The sequence below is a fragment of the Grus americana genome, chromosome 10, assembly GCF_028858705.1.
Source record: "Grus americana isolate bGruAme1 chromosome 10, bGruAme1.mat, whole genome shotgun sequence".
Lineage (NCBI taxonomy): Eukaryota > Metazoa > Chordata > Aves > Gruiformes > Gruidae > Grus > Grus americana.
This window is the reverse complement of record NC_072861.1, coordinates 13,106,206-13,129,166: the sequence shown is the minus strand read 5'-3', so window position 1 is coordinate 13,129,166 and position 22,961 is coordinate 13,106,206. Positions and strand designations below refer to the sequence as shown.

The 22,961-nt window shown below is 37.5% G+C and overlaps 1 protein-coding gene across 8 annotated transcripts; it reads left to right on the top strand.

Moving 5' to 3' along the window:
* Positions 1–260: 260 nt before the first annotated feature.
* Positions 261–22,855, top strand: USP8 (ubiquitin specific peptidase 8). Of its 8 annotated transcripts, none has more exons than XM_054837568.1 (21): positions 277–397; positions 2,230–2,428; positions 5,975–6,145; positions 6,806–6,950; positions 7,420–7,505; positions 10,092–10,236; positions 10,850–10,907; positions 11,638–11,797; positions 12,073–12,235; positions 13,453–13,597; positions 13,808–14,028; positions 15,149–15,745; positions 16,999–17,088; positions 17,697–17,777; positions 18,157–18,419; positions 19,003–19,215; positions 19,707–19,917; positions 20,252–20,488; positions 21,015–21,157; positions 21,537–21,669; positions 21,896–22,855. In XM_054837568.1, the coding sequence occupies exons 3-21, from the start codon at positions 6,042–6,044 to the stop codon at positions 22,079–22,081; spliced, it is 3,381 nt and encodes a 1,126-aa protein (XP_054693543.1). In that variant the 5' UTR covers positions 277–397; positions 2,230–2,428; positions 5,975–6,041; the 3' UTR covers positions 22,082–22,855. The 8 variants fall into 8 exon arrangements, with proteins under 8 accessions (XP_054693547.1, XP_054693542.1, XP_054693550.1 ...); XM_054837571.1 differs by having other exon boundaries at positions 278–397; positions 11,653–11,797; XM_054837570.1 differs by having other exon boundaries at positions 298–397; positions 2,247–2,428.
* The last annotated feature ends 106 nt before the right edge of the window (positions 22,856–22,961 follow it).

Genomic DNA, 22,961 nt, shown 5'->3' with positions numbered 1-22,961 from the left:
CTCCAGGGCTGACCCTGAGGAGCCAGCGCGGGTGGCGTTGATCTGAGGTGAGCTGCCTCTCCCTTCTCCTCCTCACACCACCCCCAGAGCTACTCCCGGCTCCAAGAGAGCTCCCTGGCGGGAGCGGGTCCCCCGCCCGGCTCGGATGCCCCTCGCAGGCCAGCACCCCGGCGCCAGGCTCTCGCCGCGTCCCCACCACGGCCCGAGTCCGGCCCCGCGGCCCGGATAGGGCCGCGGCGAGTCCCCGCCCCCGCGAGGGAGCGGAGGCCGGGAAGGAGGGAGGGACACCGCTGAGTTCCGCCTCAGCAGCCATGGCCGCGTAGCGTCTTCTCGGCAGCCGCGCTCGGACATGGGCCTGCCCCATGCCGCCGGGCTGAGGCAACGAGTCCCCGCGGCGGTGAGTACGCAGCCGGGCCTGCTGCGCGGGCCGGTGGCAGCGCCCGGGCCACCGGGGTAGCGAGGCCTGCAGGGCAGGCGGACTCGCCTCACGCCCTCCTCCGGCCGCGGCGGGAGGGGGCGGGCGCCCTTGGAGGGGAGCCCCGGGCTCGGCCCCGCCATGCAGGGGGGGAAGGCGGCCCTCTAGGAACTGCGGGCGGCGGGGGGAGCTGAGCTGGGCTGCACGGGGGAGAATCGGGCCTGGCTCGGCGGGCAGCCCTCCGCCTCGACGCCGTCGGTGTGACCTTGGGCAGCCCGCAGTCTCCCCCCCCGGCCCGGCCGGGGTGACGCGTGAGCGGAGTCCGGGGAAGCCGCCCCGGAGCCCGAGAGCGGACGGAGAAAGATGGCACAGGAGCGGCAATTCCCAGAGTGCACTCCTCCGGCCGTAGCGGGCGAGGCGGCGAGCTGCGGTGTCACGGAGACTCCCACAGCCCCGGCCGTTCCCGCACCGGCGGGGTCCCGGGCCCGCAGCCGGGCGCCGCAGGGTTTTTAACAGCCCGGTTACAAACTTGGGAGCAGTTTTCAGCCTCTCTGTCGCCTCTCCGTCTTCTTACCACCTATACAGCTTGCATACACTTTGCAGATGTTTGTTTATCTAAGTAAGAAGTGAAGCTGTTTTTACAGCTGCTCTTACTTAGATGGAATAACTTTCAAACTTCCTATATAAAAATCCAACTTATTTTTTAAATGACTTAACTTTGTAGTGTCTTCCCTCCCCACTGGTATCAGTTAAACTGTTGGATGAGCAAATTGTCAGAAAGGATTCTCTCGCTGTGCAAAAAGAATGGTTCCCAAGCTAGGCAGTGCAGGTAGTTTCAGCATGGTACATGGCCGAAGACAGACCCACAATGCGTTACTGCCATGACGACTGATAGTTCCCAGCAAAATGATGAAAGTTTGAGTACTCTGTGTGAACATAATGGCCTTGCTCTAAGAAGCCCCAGTGGTTATAATCCTATAGGTTATAGCTTATGCACATTAAGATACAGGACCAAGGCCTGTAGTATTAACAAACAGTACCAGAGCCTTTCTGAAAGCAAGCTAGAGGGCTCACAGAGATAAGTATGCTGATTTATTGTATAGTTCAGTCATGTTAAAATACTGTATGTTGAGATTAATACTAATAACAAAACTAACTCTTGTGTACAGACTACAGATAGTAAAACTTAGTTTGAGGAGAATTGAGGAACTTAATGCCTGTGAGAAACCTGTTTCTCATTTGCTCAAGTCTTAAGAGACAAAAATAAATAGGTGAATAATACGTTATTGCATACCTGAATTGGTGATGCACAGTACTTAGCATGTCAATTTATTTCAGACTCTGTTAGTGTATGCTGCTTGCAATATAACTGCTTCTGTGCGTTGTTCTTGCTACGGTCATTCCACTTAAAGCTTACTCATATCCTTAGTAAAACAGGCATGATAATTAGATGTTGAAAAACCTGTTACCAACAGGTATGTTTCCCTGTCAGTGTAAAACTATCCATTCTAAGTATTTTAAATGCTCATAAACATCCAAGCATGGCTTCCCTTATATTTTTGGAATATTGGCCTGGTTTTCAGCACTTTAAGTATGAAAAAGGAGCCTGAGATAATATTTCAGCTGGGGGCAGAACAGATCCATGGTTTCAAGTTTGATCTTGATTTTTAAGAAAAAAAAGTTGACAAACATGAAATAGGTTGTTTCTTCTTCCTCATGGGGTTGACTAATAGTAGATTTAGCTATTACTGCTTCTTCAGTTACTTGTATTTATGGTTTTATGATCCACTTCTCTTTTCTTGTTGGGAAAGAAGATATCGCTCTTCCTTAGAGATGTATGAAAGATCCACCTATAAAATTGGAAGGGTTCATTGATGCCTCAGTGTTGTCATTGTATCGATATGGTGATTATAAGTGTGGAGGGAAATGCAATGCTTGGCAAAAGTGAGCGCAATCTAGTCAATACAGCCTGGAGCAGCAAGAGTTGATCCTGACAAAATGGATGTGATTCTGGTAAGAAAGTACCGTTCATTGCAACTCCTCTGGTGGGAACAAATACAGACCTTGAACAGAACTTGCAGTAGCTGGTCTATCTCCATGCATTTCACTGCTGTATGTTAACTACCCCTGGATGTCTTTATTTGCACAACTGATTTTGGTGGAAGACCATCGAGACCAGGTCAGTTAGGAAGCAGATATCTGCAAAGGTTAAGGTTCAAAATCAGCTGGTTATATTTATATATGAAGGAACTGATTTGGATTCTAAAATCAGTGTTTTCCCAAGCCTGCTCGGAGAAGGAAAAAAACACCTCATTCGAGTATAAAAGAAAGTCAAGTTACAAGCACATCTTAAAATGTAGTAGAAGCTTAAGGAGTTTTACAGGTGGTTCTGAGCCAAGAGTCTGTGCAGTCAACTGGGAAGTAGTAGTCAGCCTGTAGGTTATAGTTATGGAATTTTTACTGCATAAAACTGGAAATGCTAGTTATAGTTCCATAGTTAAAGTTTTGTATAGAAGAATGAATTAGAAACTGCAGCTGAAATCTCATATTAACAGAATTACATCCAGAAATGTCATAAGTAGGCTGTTGAGAATTTTGTATTTTTTTTTCTAAGAAAATGTTATTCCTAATCCATTCTTACTCATTTTACTGCAGCATATTGTATGAATTATGGTGCTGTGGGAGGTCAAAGAGTAATCAACTTAATCATCAGATACTGTGGTTAGTAGCTCATGTTTTGAAAAAAGGTGTAGAAGTTTCTTCAGATCAGAAAATAAAAGTTCAGTACTGAATTTGTCTGGCAATTTAAAGACCTGCAGTTATAACTTAATAACCATAGCAGAAAAACATGGAAAGCCAATTTTCTTCTGGGCCAAACCTCAGATTTGGCTTTTATCCACTAGTTCTACTTTGGTACAGATGAGGTTCCAGAAGAACTGCCCATATCAAGGTGTGTCAGCAACACTTAAGAGTTTACTAGCATCTTTTGCCTTCCATTAAATGGTTCATCTTCAACATAATCTTGGCTTTCTTCCTCATACGCACACAGACACAGTAACATTATATCCATATCTTTTTTGGACATATTTAGTTACAATATTCTGTCAGAACACAACCAAATGCTGCCACTTAAGATTAAGAAAATACTGGTTACATAACAGAGCAAACATTGAAGATATATTTGGAAAGGACTTAGCTTCAAAGAAAAAGTCTATTTACAGTTCCAAGGGGGAGAAAAAAAGCCAGGTAGACATGCTCTGAAGGTAGGATTAGACAAGCAATGCTAAAATCCTAATAGGAGTGAAGCCTTCCTTTGTAATTCTATGATGTTGTAAAAAGTATGACTTTATTTCAGGCAAAACAGCTTTTAGATTGGAAAGGTCCTTTACTTTGGGGCAAGGGGCATGTCTGTGTGTTAACTGAACGCAGTTCTTCTAATGAATTTTCTGCCTTGTTTTCAGCACCTAAATATCTCCCTGAAAATTAAAGTTGAACATAGGACACCATATGGGGGGAAGACAATATTTTGAGTGGGGTATGGGTTATATTATTCATTTTATGTATTAAAATTAGTACTTGAAGAGTTTATTTACTTCCTAGAATTATCTAAAAATCAGTCCCCTAAAGAAGGATTTTTTACAAGTTTATCAACTTTGAAAAGTTGCTATGTAATTGGAAAATTAGCAAATACAGCATCTGTGTTTAAGCAGTAAATTACCTAGCTGGGTATTTAGTCTGACCTTGGCATGCCAGACCTTAAACCAAAGAATCTTCATTAGATGTGTATATTACGTTATATTTGCATTTATTTCCAACATAACCCAAAGGTTTGGGTTAACTCAGTGTCTTTATTTGATAACCAGTTCCTAGACCAAGAATAATCACCCTAGTGATACTATATATGCAGTGATGCTTCAAAGAATAACAGCTACGTGCCATGGAAAAGGATCACATTCTCATCTCTGCTTGTCATTCTTGACTGCACATGCCAACTACTCTCCTTGCACAAGATGTGTAGCCATTCTGCCTCTTCTGCAAGCTGAATTGGCTCAATAAGAGGTTGGACAAGTATGAGAAAGAGGGAGGGAAATCAGGACCACCTCATTTGGTGGCAGTCAGCTACAGATCAATTCAGTTCTGTGAAACTTCATTCTGAGGTCACTGGCTGGTGGTTTTTTGGTCACACTTGTCATGCTGATCATCACCTTGAGGGTGGAAGGGAAATGCCCTACCTTTATCTTGTTAAAGGTCATGTGGGTTTTCACTACTAGGAAATAGTAGCACATTTGAGCATCTTTCCTCTAATTAGTTTCCCTTAATGTCTTTGGTATTGCTAGCACCTTAATGTCTCACCGCTTTGAGAGGGAGCTCAGTTCTTCCCCTGCCACCCCCAAGGGCTAAAATAGCTTATCATGTATTAGATTCAGTGATTTTTAGTTAGACTATCTGTATGAAACTTAATTGACTGCTGTATGCAGAATGTTAGATGAGATGATGTAATAGACCCTTCTGGCCAAGCTCTGCTTAACTATTTCACGGCTGCTTGGAGAGCACTTCCAAATGAAAACAGAAAGACAATGATGCTTAGGAGTTTAAGACCTACAGTATGTCCAAGAAGTTTCAGATCAACTTTAACAGTGCAACCTACTTTTCTCAGCTTGTCTCTTACCAAGACATTAGAAGTCATATTTCTGTGGATGTAGTGTGTATTTGCAGAGGTTTATACTAAGGTAGTGATAAAATAATTATCCATTACTAATTTCAGAGTACAGAGAAGTCAGCTAATTTTTTGTAATATACTTACTGGTGTTATAGTTGAATAAGTTTGCTGGATATGAGGATTTTGAACATTCTTAAGTCAGCATTTCTTTTCTTATTATTTTCTTATTCTTCCGTTAGCAACGTATTGCTAATGTTCTTGATAAATTACCTAGAGTCATTTCAAATAATTCTATCACTTTGCGACAATTTATACTGTTAACTGTTCAGCCACTCTGCATCAGTAATACTTAGAACTGATAAAAGAGGACTCAAAGATATTGAAGATTAACACTTCAATAGTTGCAGTTTAAGCAGCTACATTATTCTTCTAACTTCTGGCAAATAGGTTTTCTTAGGCTTCTGGAAATACTTTTTTCCTTGTATGCTTGTATTACAAATAATTGCCCAGAGTAAGTGACAGATTTTTTTTTCCTTTTGCTTTAAACATATGTATCTTTCCATGTAAGTAATTCTGTTTTAATAGTAGAAATATAGATTAATATCAAAGACATAGGTGTATTGATAAGTACTGATGCCGTAGTATTATAATAACATTTTGCCAGATTGTCATGGACCAGATCATATACTGGAGCTCCAATTCATTACCTATAATTAAATTACATATAGAATTTTTTGTGTTAGCTTAATTTTCAACTGCATAAGTTCCACATTGTTTTATACTAGTGATAATTCACATAAAGTGAGATAAATTAGTTAATAACCCCATACAGGTAACTATAACTGTATTACAAGTCATTGGAATATCATTGGCTCTCCATACATTTTTCCCCCCCACAGAAAAATATTGATAGAGACTTCTAAGCAGCGGTACCATCCTAGAAGGGACATAAGTAACAACATTAACATGCCTGCTGTGGCATCTGTACCTAAGGAGCTATATCTCTGTACTTCATTGAAAGATCTCAACAAGAAGACAGAAATAAAACCTGAAAAGACGAGTACAAAGAGGTATATATATTTTAATTGATTATGGACTAATATTACAAGTATTAGTGTTACTCTGCTGAGCAGGTTCCAGAACACCTATGTTGTGGATCTAAATTTCCTCAATTATTTCTGTTAGATATAAAATTTTTGATAGTCTTATATATATCTCTCTCCACTGTCACATTGGATATGCTTGCTGCCTATAGAAGGTAACCTCACATACTGCCAAAACATGACTTGGACAAAGCATGATGCCCATGAAAACTTGCATACTTAGAGAATAGGCTACACAAAGGCAAATTCTTAAAAATGATAAGTTTAACAAATGTGTGAATAGAAAATATTTTGCCTCTAGCATTTTTAGACAATCAACAATTTTCATTTTGTCTTACTATGACTTGGTTTTTCCTCAAAAAATGTTATTTTTTGAATGGAAGAGTACTTTTTCCATATCTCAGTATGCTATTTAATTATGGAATATTTTAAATAAGACTAGTAAACAAACTAGCCAAGAGAAACATTATTTGGAGGAACATGATTGTAATTTATATTTAATGAAAGCCGTATATTGAGATGGTAAAATAAAATGCTTAATATATATGGGCAGAGGCTGCGAACACTTAAAATGGCATCTTGTGATGAAAAGGTCAACAATAACGTGCTTTATTCCTCTGATTTCAGTTATGTGCAGAGTGCCCTCAAGATTTTCAAGGCAGCAGAGGAAAGCAGATTGGACAGAGATGAAGAAAAAGCTTACATCCTATATATGAAATACGTGACTGTTTATAACTTTATTAAAAAGAGACCTGATTTTAAGCAGCAACAGGTATAAAAACTTTCCGACTTACCTCTTCTGCATTGGTAAAAGTATTAGAAGTACAGAGAATTACACTAATGCGCATTCAAAGGATTACATTGGTATTAAGTAAACTGTCTCTCTTATGATGATATTTTTTCCTTCCTATTTTTGACAAGTCTATTCTTAATTGCTTTACAGTTTACTTTTAATACACATATTGTCAGATCTGTGAATATTTTTTCGGGGAAAGGTATTCCTGTCATCTTTCCCATTCAGACTTTTAGTGCAGTTGCCTTGCCTAGCCTTTATTAGTGCTATAGAAGAATTTTACTTACAAACTCATGTTTGAGAGGAAAATATTTTGATTCAAAACAGTTCCTTCTGTTGGCATTAATATCATTATAATAGCAGTTCTGTGTACATTAATGGCTCTTGATATGCAGAGTAGACATAATTAAGCTGTTATATTAACGTGGGGTGATGCTTGTAATTTTAGGATTATTTTCATTCAATTCTTGGACCTACAAATTTAAAAAAAGCTATTGAAGAAGCTGAAAGACTCTCAGACAGCCTTAAACTCAGGTACGTGAAAACAGTTAATAGGTAAGATATTGTTCGTTATACCTGATGCCTGTGTGTATGTGCAGTTGCAGGTGTTCATGCTATTTAGTAGTAAAGCATTGCACTTGAGTAGACCTTAGATACCCAAAACTCTTGAGTGCTTAACCTGTTTATCCACAAAAGTCTGTTACTAGAGATAATTTTTGTCATCACATACTCCAGTAACTTGTTACTGTATACATTGTCTCTTAATTCTTGGTAAATATTATTTGTTGATATTGACTCCTATTTTTGTTTAATGACTAATACAAAGAAACCACAAGATATAAACTATATGTACACTAGAGATGATTAAGAGCCATTTCCTCTTTACCCTTTTCATCATAAGGTCATCTGAAACCAAATATACTAATGAACATTCCTAATATTTACATATGTGAAAAAGTCCTCCTAGTGTGGATTTAGTTTACACTAATAAAACAGGTTTTCAATTCTTTAGCTACCTGCTACACCTTTTCTCTACCTCTGCTACGTGCAGAAACGTATATGGAAATGCATGGTTTTGCCAGTATGTAACTGCTAAGGGGCTTTTGGGTAGCTCATTTACAACCGTCTTGTGCTATAAGACAAAAAATTGTGTCAGTAGGGTAGAATCTATCTTTCAGTGATATTTAGTGCAGTACGTCTTGCTTCCAGCCTTATCTGCTTCTCGAATCCTTAGCGACTATCTTTCTCGCCCCTTTCTCACCCTTTTAACTTTCTCTTCAGTTAGACACATTTTCCTTCCCATGTCTCCCCTGTCCAAGTATTTTTGTGAAAGCAGACTTTGAACTGCTTAATCCATAAAGTTAGTTTAGGTGAGCAAGGAAGTAAGAGTGTAGTTACATGTATATGAAAAGAGATTTTTCCAAAGATACCTCGTGATACTATGCATGAAACAATCTTTAGGTTTTCCTTAGAGTTTTACAGTTCAATAGAGCTACAAATTCACTGTAAGAGTAAACACTGATGGTTATAGGAAACCAAAATTATTTACAGACTTATTGTTAGTAACTTGTGGCTTTTTATGAAAGAAATGGAGTTCTGAAAGTTGACACAATTAATAACTTTCAACTACTCTGGGCAAAATGTATATATACTTAAAGGGAATACAGCCGAAACATGACTCCTATGTAACTACATAAGTGGTTTCAGGGAAATTATTTGTATAATTTCTTCTCCAGGCATTAGGCCAGCAAATAGTTTAAGTGTTAATTGTTAACTAAAAGTGAAGCTGCTGAAACATCATTTGTATAGGTGTGGGAATACCTACATGAAAGACCTATGTGCTTCAAAGGCATAAATGAGAAATTGGTGGGTAAATATTCCATATTGACTGAATTAAATTAAAATCTGAAGTATGCTTTAGTGCCATTAACTCCATATGAGAACAAAATGCTCTGTTCTAACTTATGATGCCTTTGCCAAATCAAGAAGCCTGTTTAAAAAATAAAATTACAGCTTGCAGCCTCCTTCCTATTAGTGGCAAATTAATGGAGTAGACTTTGAGGCAGAATTTGACTTAATGATGTAGTTTATTAACACAGTACTCTTGATATGAAATACAGCTGTATTATTGTTGTCATTTGAATCTTGATTAGGCAACATCTGATTAAAATGAGCAATTACTAATACAGTTCAGTATTCTTGTTTAGTTCAGTCATCAAAATTGTTAGTTCAAAACTCTCTTTTATGGATCACTAGTAAACCTTAAGCTTCTCAGTTATATTAAATAGAATGCTATTTAACAGTGATGTAACTATACAAACCTTCAGTTGGTGATCTAAAAAGCTGTAGTTTGGAAGCCACCAGTTTACAATATTGTGATTGTCCTTACAATGACAGAAGGCTGGGAGTTTAATTTTAAAGTCTTTGTGAAGACTTTATTTTAAAGGCTTTATGAAAAGGACAGGTGTATGCAAGACGTAGGTCCACCAAAGCTCTCTATCTAGTATACGTGATTCTTGCATTGACTTCACAGTAGCCCCGGTGTTTGAAACAAACAGCAGGGACGCAGGTGAGGACATAACAGTATTAGAAAAATCAGCTTACATCCTGAGGGTGACTGGTAGCTACCTTATAGGTAGTTCTGATCTGACTCCTCAGAAAAAGGAAATTTAGATAACTGAGCAAATTTATTCATAACTGTTGTTATCTCTGTTGCAAAACCAAATAAAATACCTAGGATGATTGTTATAATATACTGAAGCTTACCTGTAAGTCACAAATACTTACTCTTTCCTCTGTGAAATGAAATACCTATTACATTTAGTGACACCATAGCTAAGCATGACCCCAGATTTAGGGGGGGAAAGAAATTAGCCTCAAGAGAAGTAGCTATGAAATAGGACCCAAAACAGGATTTAAAAATAAGAAAACCAATCCAAGAGTAGGAGAATTAATATCATGTAGTCATGGAAGAAAATGGGGTTTGTTGGAAATACAAACTTTTTTTTTAAAACTTTAAATACTTTTTCCTCCTGAAGACTTGATGCTAATTATCCAAGGCTAGCCAATAATGCAATATTGAGGAAAAAAAGGTGCTTTTTTTGCCCCCCCCACCAATAGATATGAGGAAGCTGAAGTTCGGAAGAAACTTGAAGAGAGGGACAGACAAGAGCTGCAAAAAAAGCAAGAACCAAAAGATGATGGAAAGAGTTCAGCCAAAAACTCCTCAGAAAGTGCTGTGGATTCCAAAGGAAAGAGCCAAAGGGTAATTGAAGATGTTTACAAACTCTGTAATTCAGTCTAAATGTATAGTTTTAATCTAGCATTTGATCTTTACTAGCAGCTACTTCCAGTTCAGAATAATTTTTTAACATTAGCTTACACTCCCCATAAGCCGCCTTTGACATTTCTTTGGAACATGTTGAGTCCTACCAACCTTCAAGTCTTGCATAAGATAGACTAGTTTTTTTTGTAAAGCCAAATTCTATTTCATAATAGAGCTAGCTACCCAAGGTAACGGTAATAAGCTGATGTTATGGATAACGTCTCCTCTTTAGGAGAGAACTAACTTTTCAGCACTAGTGTGGAAAGAAACTAATTTCTCTGCAAATGCTTTATGAATTTCATCTAGCAGATGATGCTGTCCTAAGTTGTATTATCTTTTTAACTGGTTTCTGTCTAGGTGGGGCAGCAACCTTGGTATCTTTTTAGTACATCTGTCAACACATCTTTAGAAGCAGCTTCCTTTTTCTAGGTTTCTTCCTGTAGCCTACAGTCTGACCAATTTCCTTCAAGTTCTATGTGAGTCAGTGTCTGTTGGCCACCTTTGTTCTGAGTATTAGGTACTAAACTAACTTTTTTTTTTCCTTACGACACAGTTTAATGGTGAGAGGAAGCATTCGCTGGAAAGAAAGGATCAATCTGACAGTCTGAGTGGTAAGAGATGCAATGTTCACACAGATGTGAAAAAGATCTCCATATACCTGTGCACCTATCACTTAAGCAGTTGCAGTTCTTTTAAGGAGTTATTTCACAGAGTATTTTGATGAAATTTTAGTACCCTGCATTTCAGTACAGCGACTTAGTAATTAAGCAAGCTCTGTACTGCAGCCTTCGTCACTTCTCTTGAACTTAGAAAGCTGTACTTAGTTTTTCAACAGTTTAATAACTAAAGCTGAACTAGCCCTAGAGTGGTCAAAGTAGAAAGAAAAACGTCTCCTCAACTGATTAAAAAAAAAACCTAGGCAAGGCTGAAATGCGTCAGCTTTCTCAGTTAAATAAGAAGTTTTTCCTTTCCCCTCCCAACCTTCTGGGTTTTGTTCCTGTAATAAATATGTGAAAATGTTCTCTAGAGCTCTTAACTGAAGAGGAACATCTGCAGTATGTAGTTTACAAATGCTTGCCTATATAGCTTGATATAAATGAGACCACAAAAAGTTAAACTAGTTTATCACTGAAGTGTTCAGTATTGTCTAATTCAGCAGATCAGGTGCTAATCACTACAGTAGTAGGAGCAAAAGGACCAATATGTTTATTTTATAGCGTCTCACTTCCATGACTTTGTGGGAGTTTTCTGTTCCGTTTCATCTGTTTGCAGTCTTCATTGCACCAGTCAGATGTGATCATAGTTATCTCCATTTATAATGTAGCTTTTTGCATCTAATAGCTTCTGTATTTCAAGGAGCCATCACAGCTGAGAAACTGTTTGCAATGATGTCGGACAAAAATATTGAATTGATTATAATGGATGCTCGAAGATTGAAGGATTATCAGGAATCCTGTATTCCAAGATCTATCAGTGTTCCAGAAGAAGCTATCAGTCCTGGGTATGAAATAAACTTAAATGATAGTGAAATATTTAATTTTATAAATTTATAAATTAACTGAAAAAAGATCTTTTAAAGCTTGTACACTTAGTTTCAGAATCCTTGATGTATACAAGTGGGTGAGACTTATCTGGACAGCTCTGTTCTTGCATGTACTGACTTCAAGCCAGAGCATACTTATTTTATCCAAGCACATAAACATAATATGGATTATATAATGTTGGACAAAATGTTACTTGTACATTTGTCTTTAAATGCATGTTTATACATTTCAGAGTTACTACAAACTGGATTGAAGCTAGACTCCCAGAGGATTCTAGAGATCCATGGAAGAGGAGGGGACACTTTGATTACGTTGTACTGCTAGACTGGTCTAGTTCTGCTGAAGACTTAAAGCTAGGAACAACTCTTCAGAGCCTGAAAGATGCACTTTTTAAGGTTGGCAAATTCTGTGTTTTATATTAATTCATCTCAATAAAAAAGAAGGTCTTAAAGCACCTATAATTACAAAGTATATGGAGGACTTAATGACACTTTAAGCAAACATCTTGGTTCAGTTTTCTGCTTATTTTGATAAGCAGAAGTGTGGTCTGAAGTCTCAGATTCCCATGCTTTGGCTCTAGTAGAGGACAGTATAATGTATTAAATAGGTAAACAGCAGAATGATTCAACTCCCCTCCTCAACAGCTAGCTCATAAACTTAAGAGTTCTTGGCCAACAGTGTCATTTGGGAGAGCACTTAGTTCTGTTTGCCAGAAACATTGTCACTCTCTTCTCTGTGTTGGCAACAGTAATTCCTTATTCATAGGCACTGGCTGGCCACCTGCATAGGCAGGCTGAAGAAGCCTAGCCTCTTTGCAGTCCTATCAGCCAGGCACTTTATAGAATGGAATAATTTTATCAAAGGAGATCCCAGAAATATTTTGAACATAGTTAACTTTTGTGTATTATTGAAAATAACTTTTAGAGAAACGTTAATTTAAATTTGAGCTTCATCAGTGGAAGGAGTCCACAGACTGAGCACGAAGCAGACACTCAACATTTTCAAGTCAGAACTCTGGCTATGGCTATGTTGTCCCTACCCTTTATATAGGTGGCTCTTGTGAAAGACTGCACATCTTTCTGTTACCTAAGCATTCAAGACTGGGGTTCAGAGGTGGTTCAGGCAGTTCTCTCTATTTATTGCTTTACAGAATATTCTCTGAACCTCTGTGCCTTGTTCATGTTCTAATACTGAGGACCTCAGCACGAGGCCAGTCTGGAACCTGAACTCATAAGGGTTTTTCAGAAAGTTAACATTATGCTTTCTAAAGCCAATACCCCTAATCACTCAGTAAACCTATCTGATAAGAAACAGAAGCAAATATTACAATAAAAATATTTTTCTGCATGAAGGATTGTTACCTGAAGTAGCAGTAAGTGGTTCTGTGTGTATTGGAAATATTCAGACCCTGTTGTAGGTAGAGCCAGGAACCTCACTGTGTTGGGCATTCTCCAAACACAAAGAGGATCCCTGTTCCCCAGCTCGTTTAATTCTTATTGAAAAATCTCAGAAATAACCTGTTTCAACATAATGACTAGACACAGAAAATTGTAAGATGTTAAAGTTTCTTCTCTGTTTTTAAATAACATCATTTCAATATTTTTTCTTATAGTGGGAAAGCAAAACTATACTGCAGAATGAACCTTTAGTTCTAGAAGGAGGTTATGAAAACTGGCTCCTTTGTTTTCCCCAGTACACAACAAATGCTAAAGTAACTCCACCCCAGCATAGCAGGAGTGAAGCTGTGACTGTTTCTTGTAAGTATAAAGGATGACACCCCTCCTCCTCCTCAAGTGTTTATAGTTACTGGATGTGTCTTTAATTTATTCAAACATGTTTGGGATGGCCTTGTTCTGGGCTAGATCTTGTATCTAAACTTTGGGGTCTGGTGGAACATGAGGGTTATTTTGCTTTTGTGTTTTTAAGAGCTCGCTCATGCTTAACTCCTCTCCCCTCCTCTCCTAAAGTGGATTTTACATATCCATCTCTGGAAGAGCCAGCTCCTCTTCCACCTGTTGTTGCTGTAAAGCCATCTCCAGCACAAGTGATTGAGAATGAAGAAACAGGAGATAATTTGGAAGAGAGACTAAAATCACTTAACAGACCAAATGTACAGGATGCTGCTGTTCCAAAATCCGACAGTTCAGTTGTAGTTAATCCAGTATCGATTACAAGAAGTATCCCTGAGGTAAGCTGTATTTCTTTTTTTTTCCAGAGTTAGTGTATGGTTCATCTACTAAAGACCCACCACAGACAGAAGCCTAAATCCACAAAGAAACATACTCAGTATTTGTTTAAGGCTTGTATGCAGGTATATTGGTATAGAGGCTACTGGTGGTCTGTGAAATAATCTACAGAACTTTACAAAGCTGGATATACTTAACATAATTGCAAAGCTTTTCATTAATATTTGATTTGAGCACCTGAGATATTGAAGGTCAGCAATTGATAATTCATTCAGAAAGTTTATAAGCAAACTCTTCCACTCAAAATGTACACATGATAAAATATAGGGAGGGCACTTGGGCCATGGCTTACCTTGGCTATTCCAAGTGACTGTATCTTCTTTCAAATAATAAGAGATTTAGGTGGCTTGTCACTCTTGGCCTAGTAGTGAGAGTCTAAGGATTTGTTTCTTCCTTTCATGGGGATAAAACTTTCTAAAGACACCTTTTGTAGAGTCCTTGCACTGAAATAATGTTTTCCTTCAGAGATAAAGCTAAAGTCAAAATCTTCACTTTCACCCTTCTGGATGCTGCCTTTAACACAGATTTCAGCCAAGGGACCCTAGACTACTAAAAAAGGCCACTATTTCTGTTCTTCCCTGAACTAGACTAGCTTTTATTTCTCCAGAACTTCCACTTCAGCATCAAAACCAACTTGCTCTCCTAGGTCTGAGCATAAGCCATTCTTAAATACCTCTCCTCATCAAGCAGATCTGCCTCAATCACATGCTATGTCACATGATTGAGAGAGCCAAGCCCAGATGAGGCTGCCTGATTGCCCTAAAATATTCACCTTTGAAAGCTTGAAAATAAAGAGTTGTAGTAATCAGTGCTTAATGTTGTCCTTATGGTTCTGTAGGGCTTGTTGATTCTTATCTCACATCTGTAAGTTAAGTGAATACCTACTTTCACTAACAAGCAATTTGAATTATCAAATTTAATTTACTAAAATTGAAAGTTCATTATCTCTCTGGCAGAAGTCAACTTTATATCATCTTTATTCTCTTACAAATCTCATTTAGAAAAAGCTTAGCTAACAGAGCAGTAATAGCTGTAGTGAACTGATGTTCTACACTTTTACAGGTTGATCGTACTAAAAAGCCTTTGCTAAAAATCCCTGATGATAACAGACCAAAATCTGAAAGTACAGTCAGTGACAGCCAGCCTGTTGAGAATGGACGAATAATTCCAGACCGGTCCACAAAACCATTACGTGATGCAAAGAGCATTCTGACAGAAGAAGAAAAAAGTCGTGTACATGCAGAAACTGCTGCTCTGTTAGAGAAAAACAGACGGGAAAAAGAACTTCGTGAGAGGCAACAAGAAGAACAGAAAGAGAGACTTAAGCAAGAAAAAGAAGAACAAGAACAAAAAGCAAAAGAAGAACAGAAAGAAAAGGAACACAAAGAAAAGCTACAGCAATCTAAAGAGGACAGAGAACAGAAGGAGAGTGATGAACAAATAAAAAAAGAACAGGAGGAAAAGGAACAAGAAAGAGCACGCAAAGAAGCAATAGAAGCAAAAAAGCAAAATAAAAATGAACTAGAAAGCATTGGTGCAAAAAGGATTGAGATTGACAAAATATCTGTGGAAGAAAGAGAAAAGGGGACTCGAACACCAGAAATGCAGAGACGGGCACTGGTTGATACATCTCAGACCTTTGTGACTGTTTCAGGCAAGGTTAGTGAAAAGAGAAAATCATCAACGAATGCGGAGTAATTATTCAGGATGATTTGTGAGCGCATACTCTAGTATCAGTCTAGAAATTTTAAATACATCCTTGGATTTTTATTTAGGTCATTTTTACATAAATGTAGAGGAGAAACTTAAAACTAAGACACAAATGGTTAGATTTTTAAATTTTTTTTGCAAGACAGCCTTGATTTTTGCTTGTAGGTGGGCAGCAAGGGATCCCCGTAGGATAATGGACCTAGAAGGGATGGTTTGTAGGCTGCAATCCTGTTTCAAAAAGAGAGGCACGGTGACATTTTCTCTCTTGTACCAGCCCAGTACTGTATATTATACTGTTGTAACACATACTAGGGACAGAATTAATTATCATAACAAACTCTTTAGTGCCCCCAGCTGCATAAATGCTGATATAACAGGATTTTGTTGACCAGCATAGGAAGCAAAGCAATAACCTGATGTAGTATTTTTTGCTAAGAACAGTCCAGTTTCAAGTCTTGGGGGAGGTCACAGTTCCTTCTTTCCTCAGATTCTTGAAAAAATGGGAAAATGTCTGAGAGCGTAAAATTCATCGCATCATGAAACAAGAGCCCTTTGTGAAGCTGAGTTAATAACAGATGTCTTTAAAACCATTACTCAGGAACATGCATGAGGATATTTTTCTCTCCCTATGCAACTGCAGTTGTTAGTTGACCAAACTTCAATTCTTATGTAATGCAGGTGCACAAGGAAGCCAAAGTAAATCTTCCTGGGCAACCTTAGCACAGTCATTCTTGAGCTTTTGTTTGACTGACAGAGAAACTTCACATAATCCCAAAATGACTGCCCAGGATAAAATAAATTCATAATGTTGGCTTCACAGTTTGCCTTTTTCATGGAGAGGCTTTGTCATAGTGAGAAGTAAAAGGGGAAAAAGTCTTTAATTTAAAAACAAACTGTAAACCCCACAGCTTTTAGGAGGAGGAAGTAGTGTAGGTGGAACTTCTGCACTTTATTTCTGAGTTTTTGAAACTACATAACAGACTGTATTACGTAATACGCCATTCAGCTAGAAAGGCTATTGAGAAAATTGCCTGTAGTATAGACCAGGAAGAGTAAACATGATGTGTAGATACCTGACTTTTGTGGCACATGCATTTAACAACCAAAACCAAAAATATAATTCTTCCCTATTTTGCTTTATCAGCATTCTTTACTGACATTCCAGATGAAAATTGAAAGCCTTCTCTCAAAATCTTTTACAGCAAACTGGGGTTAAAGGACAACCAGACAGTGGAGCTCAAAAGCCAGGACCCCTTAGAGAGGATTCTGAACAAGATACTGAAACACTTAAAGTAAATACAATGTGTTGTGTGTAGCCGAAACTAATCAAGTGCAGATGCTTTATGATTATTATGTTAAATTCCACCTCATTTAATTTTTAAAGTCATCATCTTAAGAAAAGACTATGCCATGTTTACAGCTGTTTGTTTGCTTTTTTCTTCTGTCATGTTCATCTGAAAAAAATATTTGAAGCTTTCACTAAAAATCTTCATATGTTTCTGATGGCATTAACAAGCATTCCACACTTGTTAGTCATCTCACACATAGTCCTTTGCATAATGCTTTGAAAGGGAGAAAAGATCATCCGTATGTGTTCAACAGAAGTACATGTTCCTAATAAAGTAGCTTCTTTAGGGAGGAAATTGAGTATTGAGACTTTGTGAGACTGAAGTTTCCTTTTTTTCTGGAGCATGTCTACAAATGGGTTTTGTTTAGATTGAGTGAAACAAAATAGTAGTACTGTATTACCATTACAATAAATTGTATTTCCAGCTATAATCAAGGATTTCTTATTGAACTGTTTTGCATTAAATCATGTAACTATATAGGGAAAGTCACAGGTAGCTTGCTGCTCTGCATAAGTAACTATACGTGCCTTACATGTCCATTTATTTATTAGTCTCAGCGGGAGCCATTAATGAGAGCGCGAAGTGAAGAAATGGGAAGAATAATACCAGGACTGCCTGCAGGTTGGGCAAAGGTAACTTTCTATTCTGATGTTACAATCAAGTTGCAGTTTTGTAATGCATTTCAATTGTGACTTATTTCTAAGTTGGATAATTTGCTATTTTTGAGGGGGGGGGGTTGCCCCCTTCAACTTCCACACAGTTATTTTCTGAACTTTAAAATTATTTGTAATGAAACTAAGAGAGCTCATCTGCTGTTTCTGGTACTAAGCAGTTGCTGTTTAATATGCGTTTTGGTGAAAGTGGTGCCTTCCAGTAAATTTAATCCATTAAGTATTGAGGCCATTCATGACTGCTGACGTCCCAATGTTCTTACAGTAGTTTAAAAATAGGTAAGTAAGTTCATGATGGATTTTTACTTGGTTTTAAAACAATTTGTTTTTTTTCTCCAAGTTTCTGGATCCAATCACTGGAACCTTTCGTTACTATCACTCGCCAACAAATACTGTTCATATGTATCCACCAGAAATGGCTCCTTCATCCACTCCTCCATCAACCCCTCCAACTCATAAACCCAAGCCACAGGTGACTGTTGAACGAGAAAGAGAACACTCCAAACTGAAGCGCTCCTACTCTTCCCCAGATATAACCCAAGCCATTCAGGAGGAAGAGAAGAAAAGAATTCCTGTAACTCCTGCAGTGAATCGTGACAATAAGTATGTTTGACAAGTTATACCACAATTCATGCAATATAATAGCATATAGGACTTTCTTTGGGTTTAACCAACTGATTAATATTTTCTAAGTAGGTTTGAAAAGATGGAAGAGTGATAGACTTAAATTTCATTGCCACAGGTTCAATGTATAGGGCAGTTATCTTTTGAGAATTAATGTAATTGTTATGTATTAATATGAATTTCAGAGGTCACGGTGTAACTGGACAATAGTTGCTTTTTAAGTGGTGGTATTTGTGTTAACATTAAACGCCAGTCTTCTGACAGGCTGTGATACATGGAGTTTTTGGTTTTTAAACTAGGTTAAAGCTACAGCCAATTCTTCATCTGTGAATTTAAAAAAAACAACAACTACTGATGCAGCCTGTAACTCAGCCTCATTATAGACCAGTGTACGTGGATTTCTCACTACTGCATTGACTGGTTTTGAATACCTTAAGCAATGGCATTTGGAGACATCCTGTGCCAGAATATTTCAGTCCTTGTGAGGGAGGGCGGTTCTGTTGGTTTACGTGCGCAGCCTTGTCAAGTCTGAGACTCCTAAAACATAATTTCTTCCTTACAGACCAGTCTGTTACACTAAAGCAGAAATTTCAAGACTCTCTGCATCGCAAATTCGGAATCTTAATCCTGTGTTTGGGGGATCGGGACCAGCTCTCACAGGACTTCGTAATCTAGGGAACACTTGCTATATGAATTCCATATTACAGTGTCTGTGCAATGCACCTCACCTGGCTGATTATTTTAACAGAAACTTGTATCAAGATGATATTAACAGGTAATAATCTCTTACTCTTATCCTTTAATTTATAATTGAAAGAAAAAAATCTGCCTTTACAATTGTTAATTTAAAAAAAAAAGCACTTAGTGTGTGTTTTTTGTAGGAGACAAATGCTAACTTCTAAGTGTCTTGACATTTTCAAAATTCGTGTGACAAAATAGGTTTTACTGGACAGTCTTAACTAAATTCTGGTTACCACTTTCATAAATATCAGTATACTAGAGTCTTCTAAAACCAGAGTATTTAAATAGCAATTTACAAAACAAGCTGGAAACAGCTGTGCCTTCTATCAGCCCAGTCTTGAATATGGAACCAAATTACAGTGCCAAAGTAGACAAAAATTTTAACTTGGTCTAACAGCCAGTTTTTCTTTGGTCTAAAGAAATTACTTTGAAATTGGGATAATGTCTTGAATTAATAAAAATAATATTTAAAAAAAAGTTATTTGAAAGGCTTACTATTTTCTTTTTGTCTGTTTAATTGTATAGATCAAATTTCCTGGGGCATAAAGGTGAAGTGGCTGAAGAGTTTGGTGTAATAATGAAAGCTTTATGGACAGGACAGTATAAATATATCAGTCCAAAAGACTTTAAAATTACAATTGGGAAGATTAATGACCAATTTGCAGGATATAGCCAACAGGACTCCCAAGAATTGCTTCTCTTTCTAATGGATGGCTTGCATGAAGACCTAAATAAAGTAAGCAATACACTTGTAACAAATTTTACATCTGTCAGATGATCAAGAGAAATAAATTTTAAAAAGACCCTGTTATTTCATAAGAATTATGTCACTGGAACTTTGTATAGAAGGAAATGCGAGTATTTAGAATTAAAGTAGGAATTTAGTTTGAAACAGTGTAAGGTACTGAAAGGAGTAATGGAAGAAGCCTAACTAGATAAGAAATGGATGGCTACACTGTCACGTTTAAATATTCTTGCAAATATTCAATAGCATGCTTGCCGACAGATGAGACTTCCTATTTTTATATATGTTAATCTATGGCTATGGTATTTAAACTTCTGTTATCCAGGCTGACAACAGGAAAAGATACAAGGAAGAAAACAATGATCATCTCGATGACTTCAGAGCAGCAGAACTAGCCTGGCACAAACACAAACAGCTAAATGAATCCATTATTGTGGCACTCTTTCAAGGCCAGTTCAAATCTACAGTGCAGTGTCTTACATGTCACAAGAAGTCCCGCACCTTTGAGGCTTTCATGTATTTGTCATTACCGCTTGCATCCACTAGTAAATGTACACTGCAGGTATGGTGGCACTATAGGGAAATGGTTCTTGAAGTAAAAATGTTTCTCTGTGACTTCAATATGACGTTGCTTCTGCTCAGCCTCTTGTTGAAGCGGTTGGCTGATGTTCCAGCTTAATTTGTACTAACCTGAAACACGGACAGATCTGAGTCATTACTTTTTAATTCTTCTCAAGTTTAAAAAAAAATAGGTCATTTCCTTAAATGTTTTAAAATACATGCAGGATTGAAATATTGAGGCTGCAGTAGCAGAAGACATGTATAGTATTTGCTTTTGTGGGTCATAGTATAAATATTTTGTGTTTTTAAACAAAATATTGTAGGTGTATTTTGAAGGACTTGCAGCTAATTAAGATATGCAGTAAAATTTACTTCCACACATGGATTTAACTCACTTTTGTTCATTTTTGTGAAACATAGCATGCAAATAATTGATGAAGGTTGACAACCAAAGAGGAAACAAACATTTTTTGCTACGCTTTGATAAACAGCTACCCTTCACAATCTGTGTTTGTGTTTTGTTTTAGGAATGCCTTAGATTATTCTCCAAAGAGGAAAAGCTCACTGATAACAATAGGTTTTACTGTAGCCATTGCAAAACTCGAAGGGATTCTTTGAAAAAAATAGAAATTTGGAAATTGCCACCTGTTCTTCTTGTGCACTTGAAACGGTAAGAGAAACAGTGATTGGTAAAAATCAATTAGGATGAAGTGACCAGGCTTTGATGGAGATTGATTGCTCCAGTGCAATAGCTAACCATTTTTAATTAGGGTTCCAGATGTATTTCCAGTTGTAATGGTGCAAGAATTTTATTTTCATCTGATGCCTCTCTTATTAGGCTGTAGTTCACGAAGCACTTTTTTACAAGTAATCTCTCTTCATTTGTGCTAAGAAACACATGTGTGAGCATTAACAGAATTGGGTGTTAAATGTTTTAGTTGATATCATGTCCTGGTTAAAACTGGGAAAACAAACATACTTAGTATTCTTAAATTCTTGTATTCTTGTGAACAACCTGTAACTTTTAATGATGCTTTTTAATCCTCTAGATTTTCCTATGATGGAAGATGGAAACAAAAGCTTCAAACTTCTGTAGATTTCCCATTGGAAACTCTTGACCTTTCACAGTATGTTATTGGTCCAAAGAATAACTTGAAGAGATACAATCTGTTTTCAGTATCAGTAAGTAACCACGTCGCATCTCAAAGTTCATCTGGTCTTTATGCCAAGACTTGGGTTAGCCTGCGTGATTCATCTAGATTTCCAGGCTGCCTACCTGTTGCAGATTAAGTTGTATTCTAAAAAGAATGACTGGAGTTTAGTAAAAATCTCACGTTCTACTTTATTTCCCTAACCAGGGAAGAAATGGCAGCTTTCGAGGCCATTAATTCTTTTCGTATGTTTACAGAATCATTATGGCGGGTTGGATGGAGGACACTACACAGCCTACTGCAAAAATGCTTCAAAACAACGCTGGTTTAAGTTTGATGACCATGAAGTATCTGAGATCTCAGCATCATCTGTGAAATCTTCAGCCGCATATATTCTCTTTTACACTTCTTATGAACAGCGAGCAGTGGACATGGCCACGTAAAGCAGTGTGGGTTAAGAAAACTGGTTTTCTTTTTATAAGAGCAAAGTAGGTATGGGAACGCATAGAAATATGCAAAACTATGATAAACATAGTCACGTACAGATATGGGGATGATTGCAGCAGCTTTTCTGCAAAGAAGCTCTTTCTGGTCAGTACTAGTGCTTAAAAATCAGAAGACTGATTAATAATGCTTGTGGTAATACTGCCATCTGTGAAACCATTTAAAAAGCATACTTGCATTACCATTTACTTAAAAAACAACTATATTTTTAGTCTGCTCCAAAATTAAATTCTAGCTTAGTCATCTGAAATCTATTAACAAGTAGTTTAAAATGTCTTAAAATCCCAAGGCATATCTTGATTTTTATTTTTTTTTCTTTCACTGTTACGGCCTTTTCACATTTCTAACCTTAAGCTTGATTCTACTGTGAATACTCTAGAATGATGTAAACAGTTAGGAATGTAAGTGTACATATTGATTGCATACTTGCACATCAGAACTATGTATATAATAAAATGTTGTCCTTTTTGTGAGAATCTCTAAAACTCAGAGGATTGCATTTATTTGCCAGCTCTAAGTAATTGCAACACTACTTAATAAAAAAGCAGAGCTGTATTTTTTTTCTGTTAGCTTTTGTCAATATTTGTGCACTTCAGAATTATTCTAAACAAACAAGATTTTTCCTTTTTAATTTTTTAATATAAATTTTCATGTACACATGCATTAAAAACCTTAATGAAGAAATGATTTAAAAATATATCCTGTTAAATGTATGTTTGGGTTTAGTGTTTTCATTCTCAACATTGTGTAATGGTCAGGATTCTACATAATGACAGTCTGAATCATATTCACACAGTTTAAAGGTTCTTCAGATGGAAA

Coding starts and splice junctions, on each gene's coding strand:
- USP8 (XM_054837567.1), top strand. CDS start 6,042: ATGCCTGCTGTGGCATCTGTACCTAAGGAGCTATATCTCTGTACTTCA. Junction 10,908..11,637: donor TCAATCTGACAGTCTGAGTG/GTAAGAGATGCA, acceptor TGCATCTAATAG/CTTCTGTATTTCAAGGAGCC. Junction 21,670..21,895: donor ACAATCTGTTTTCAGTATCA/GTAAGTAACCAC, acceptor GTATGTTTACAG/AATCATTATGGCGGGTTGGA.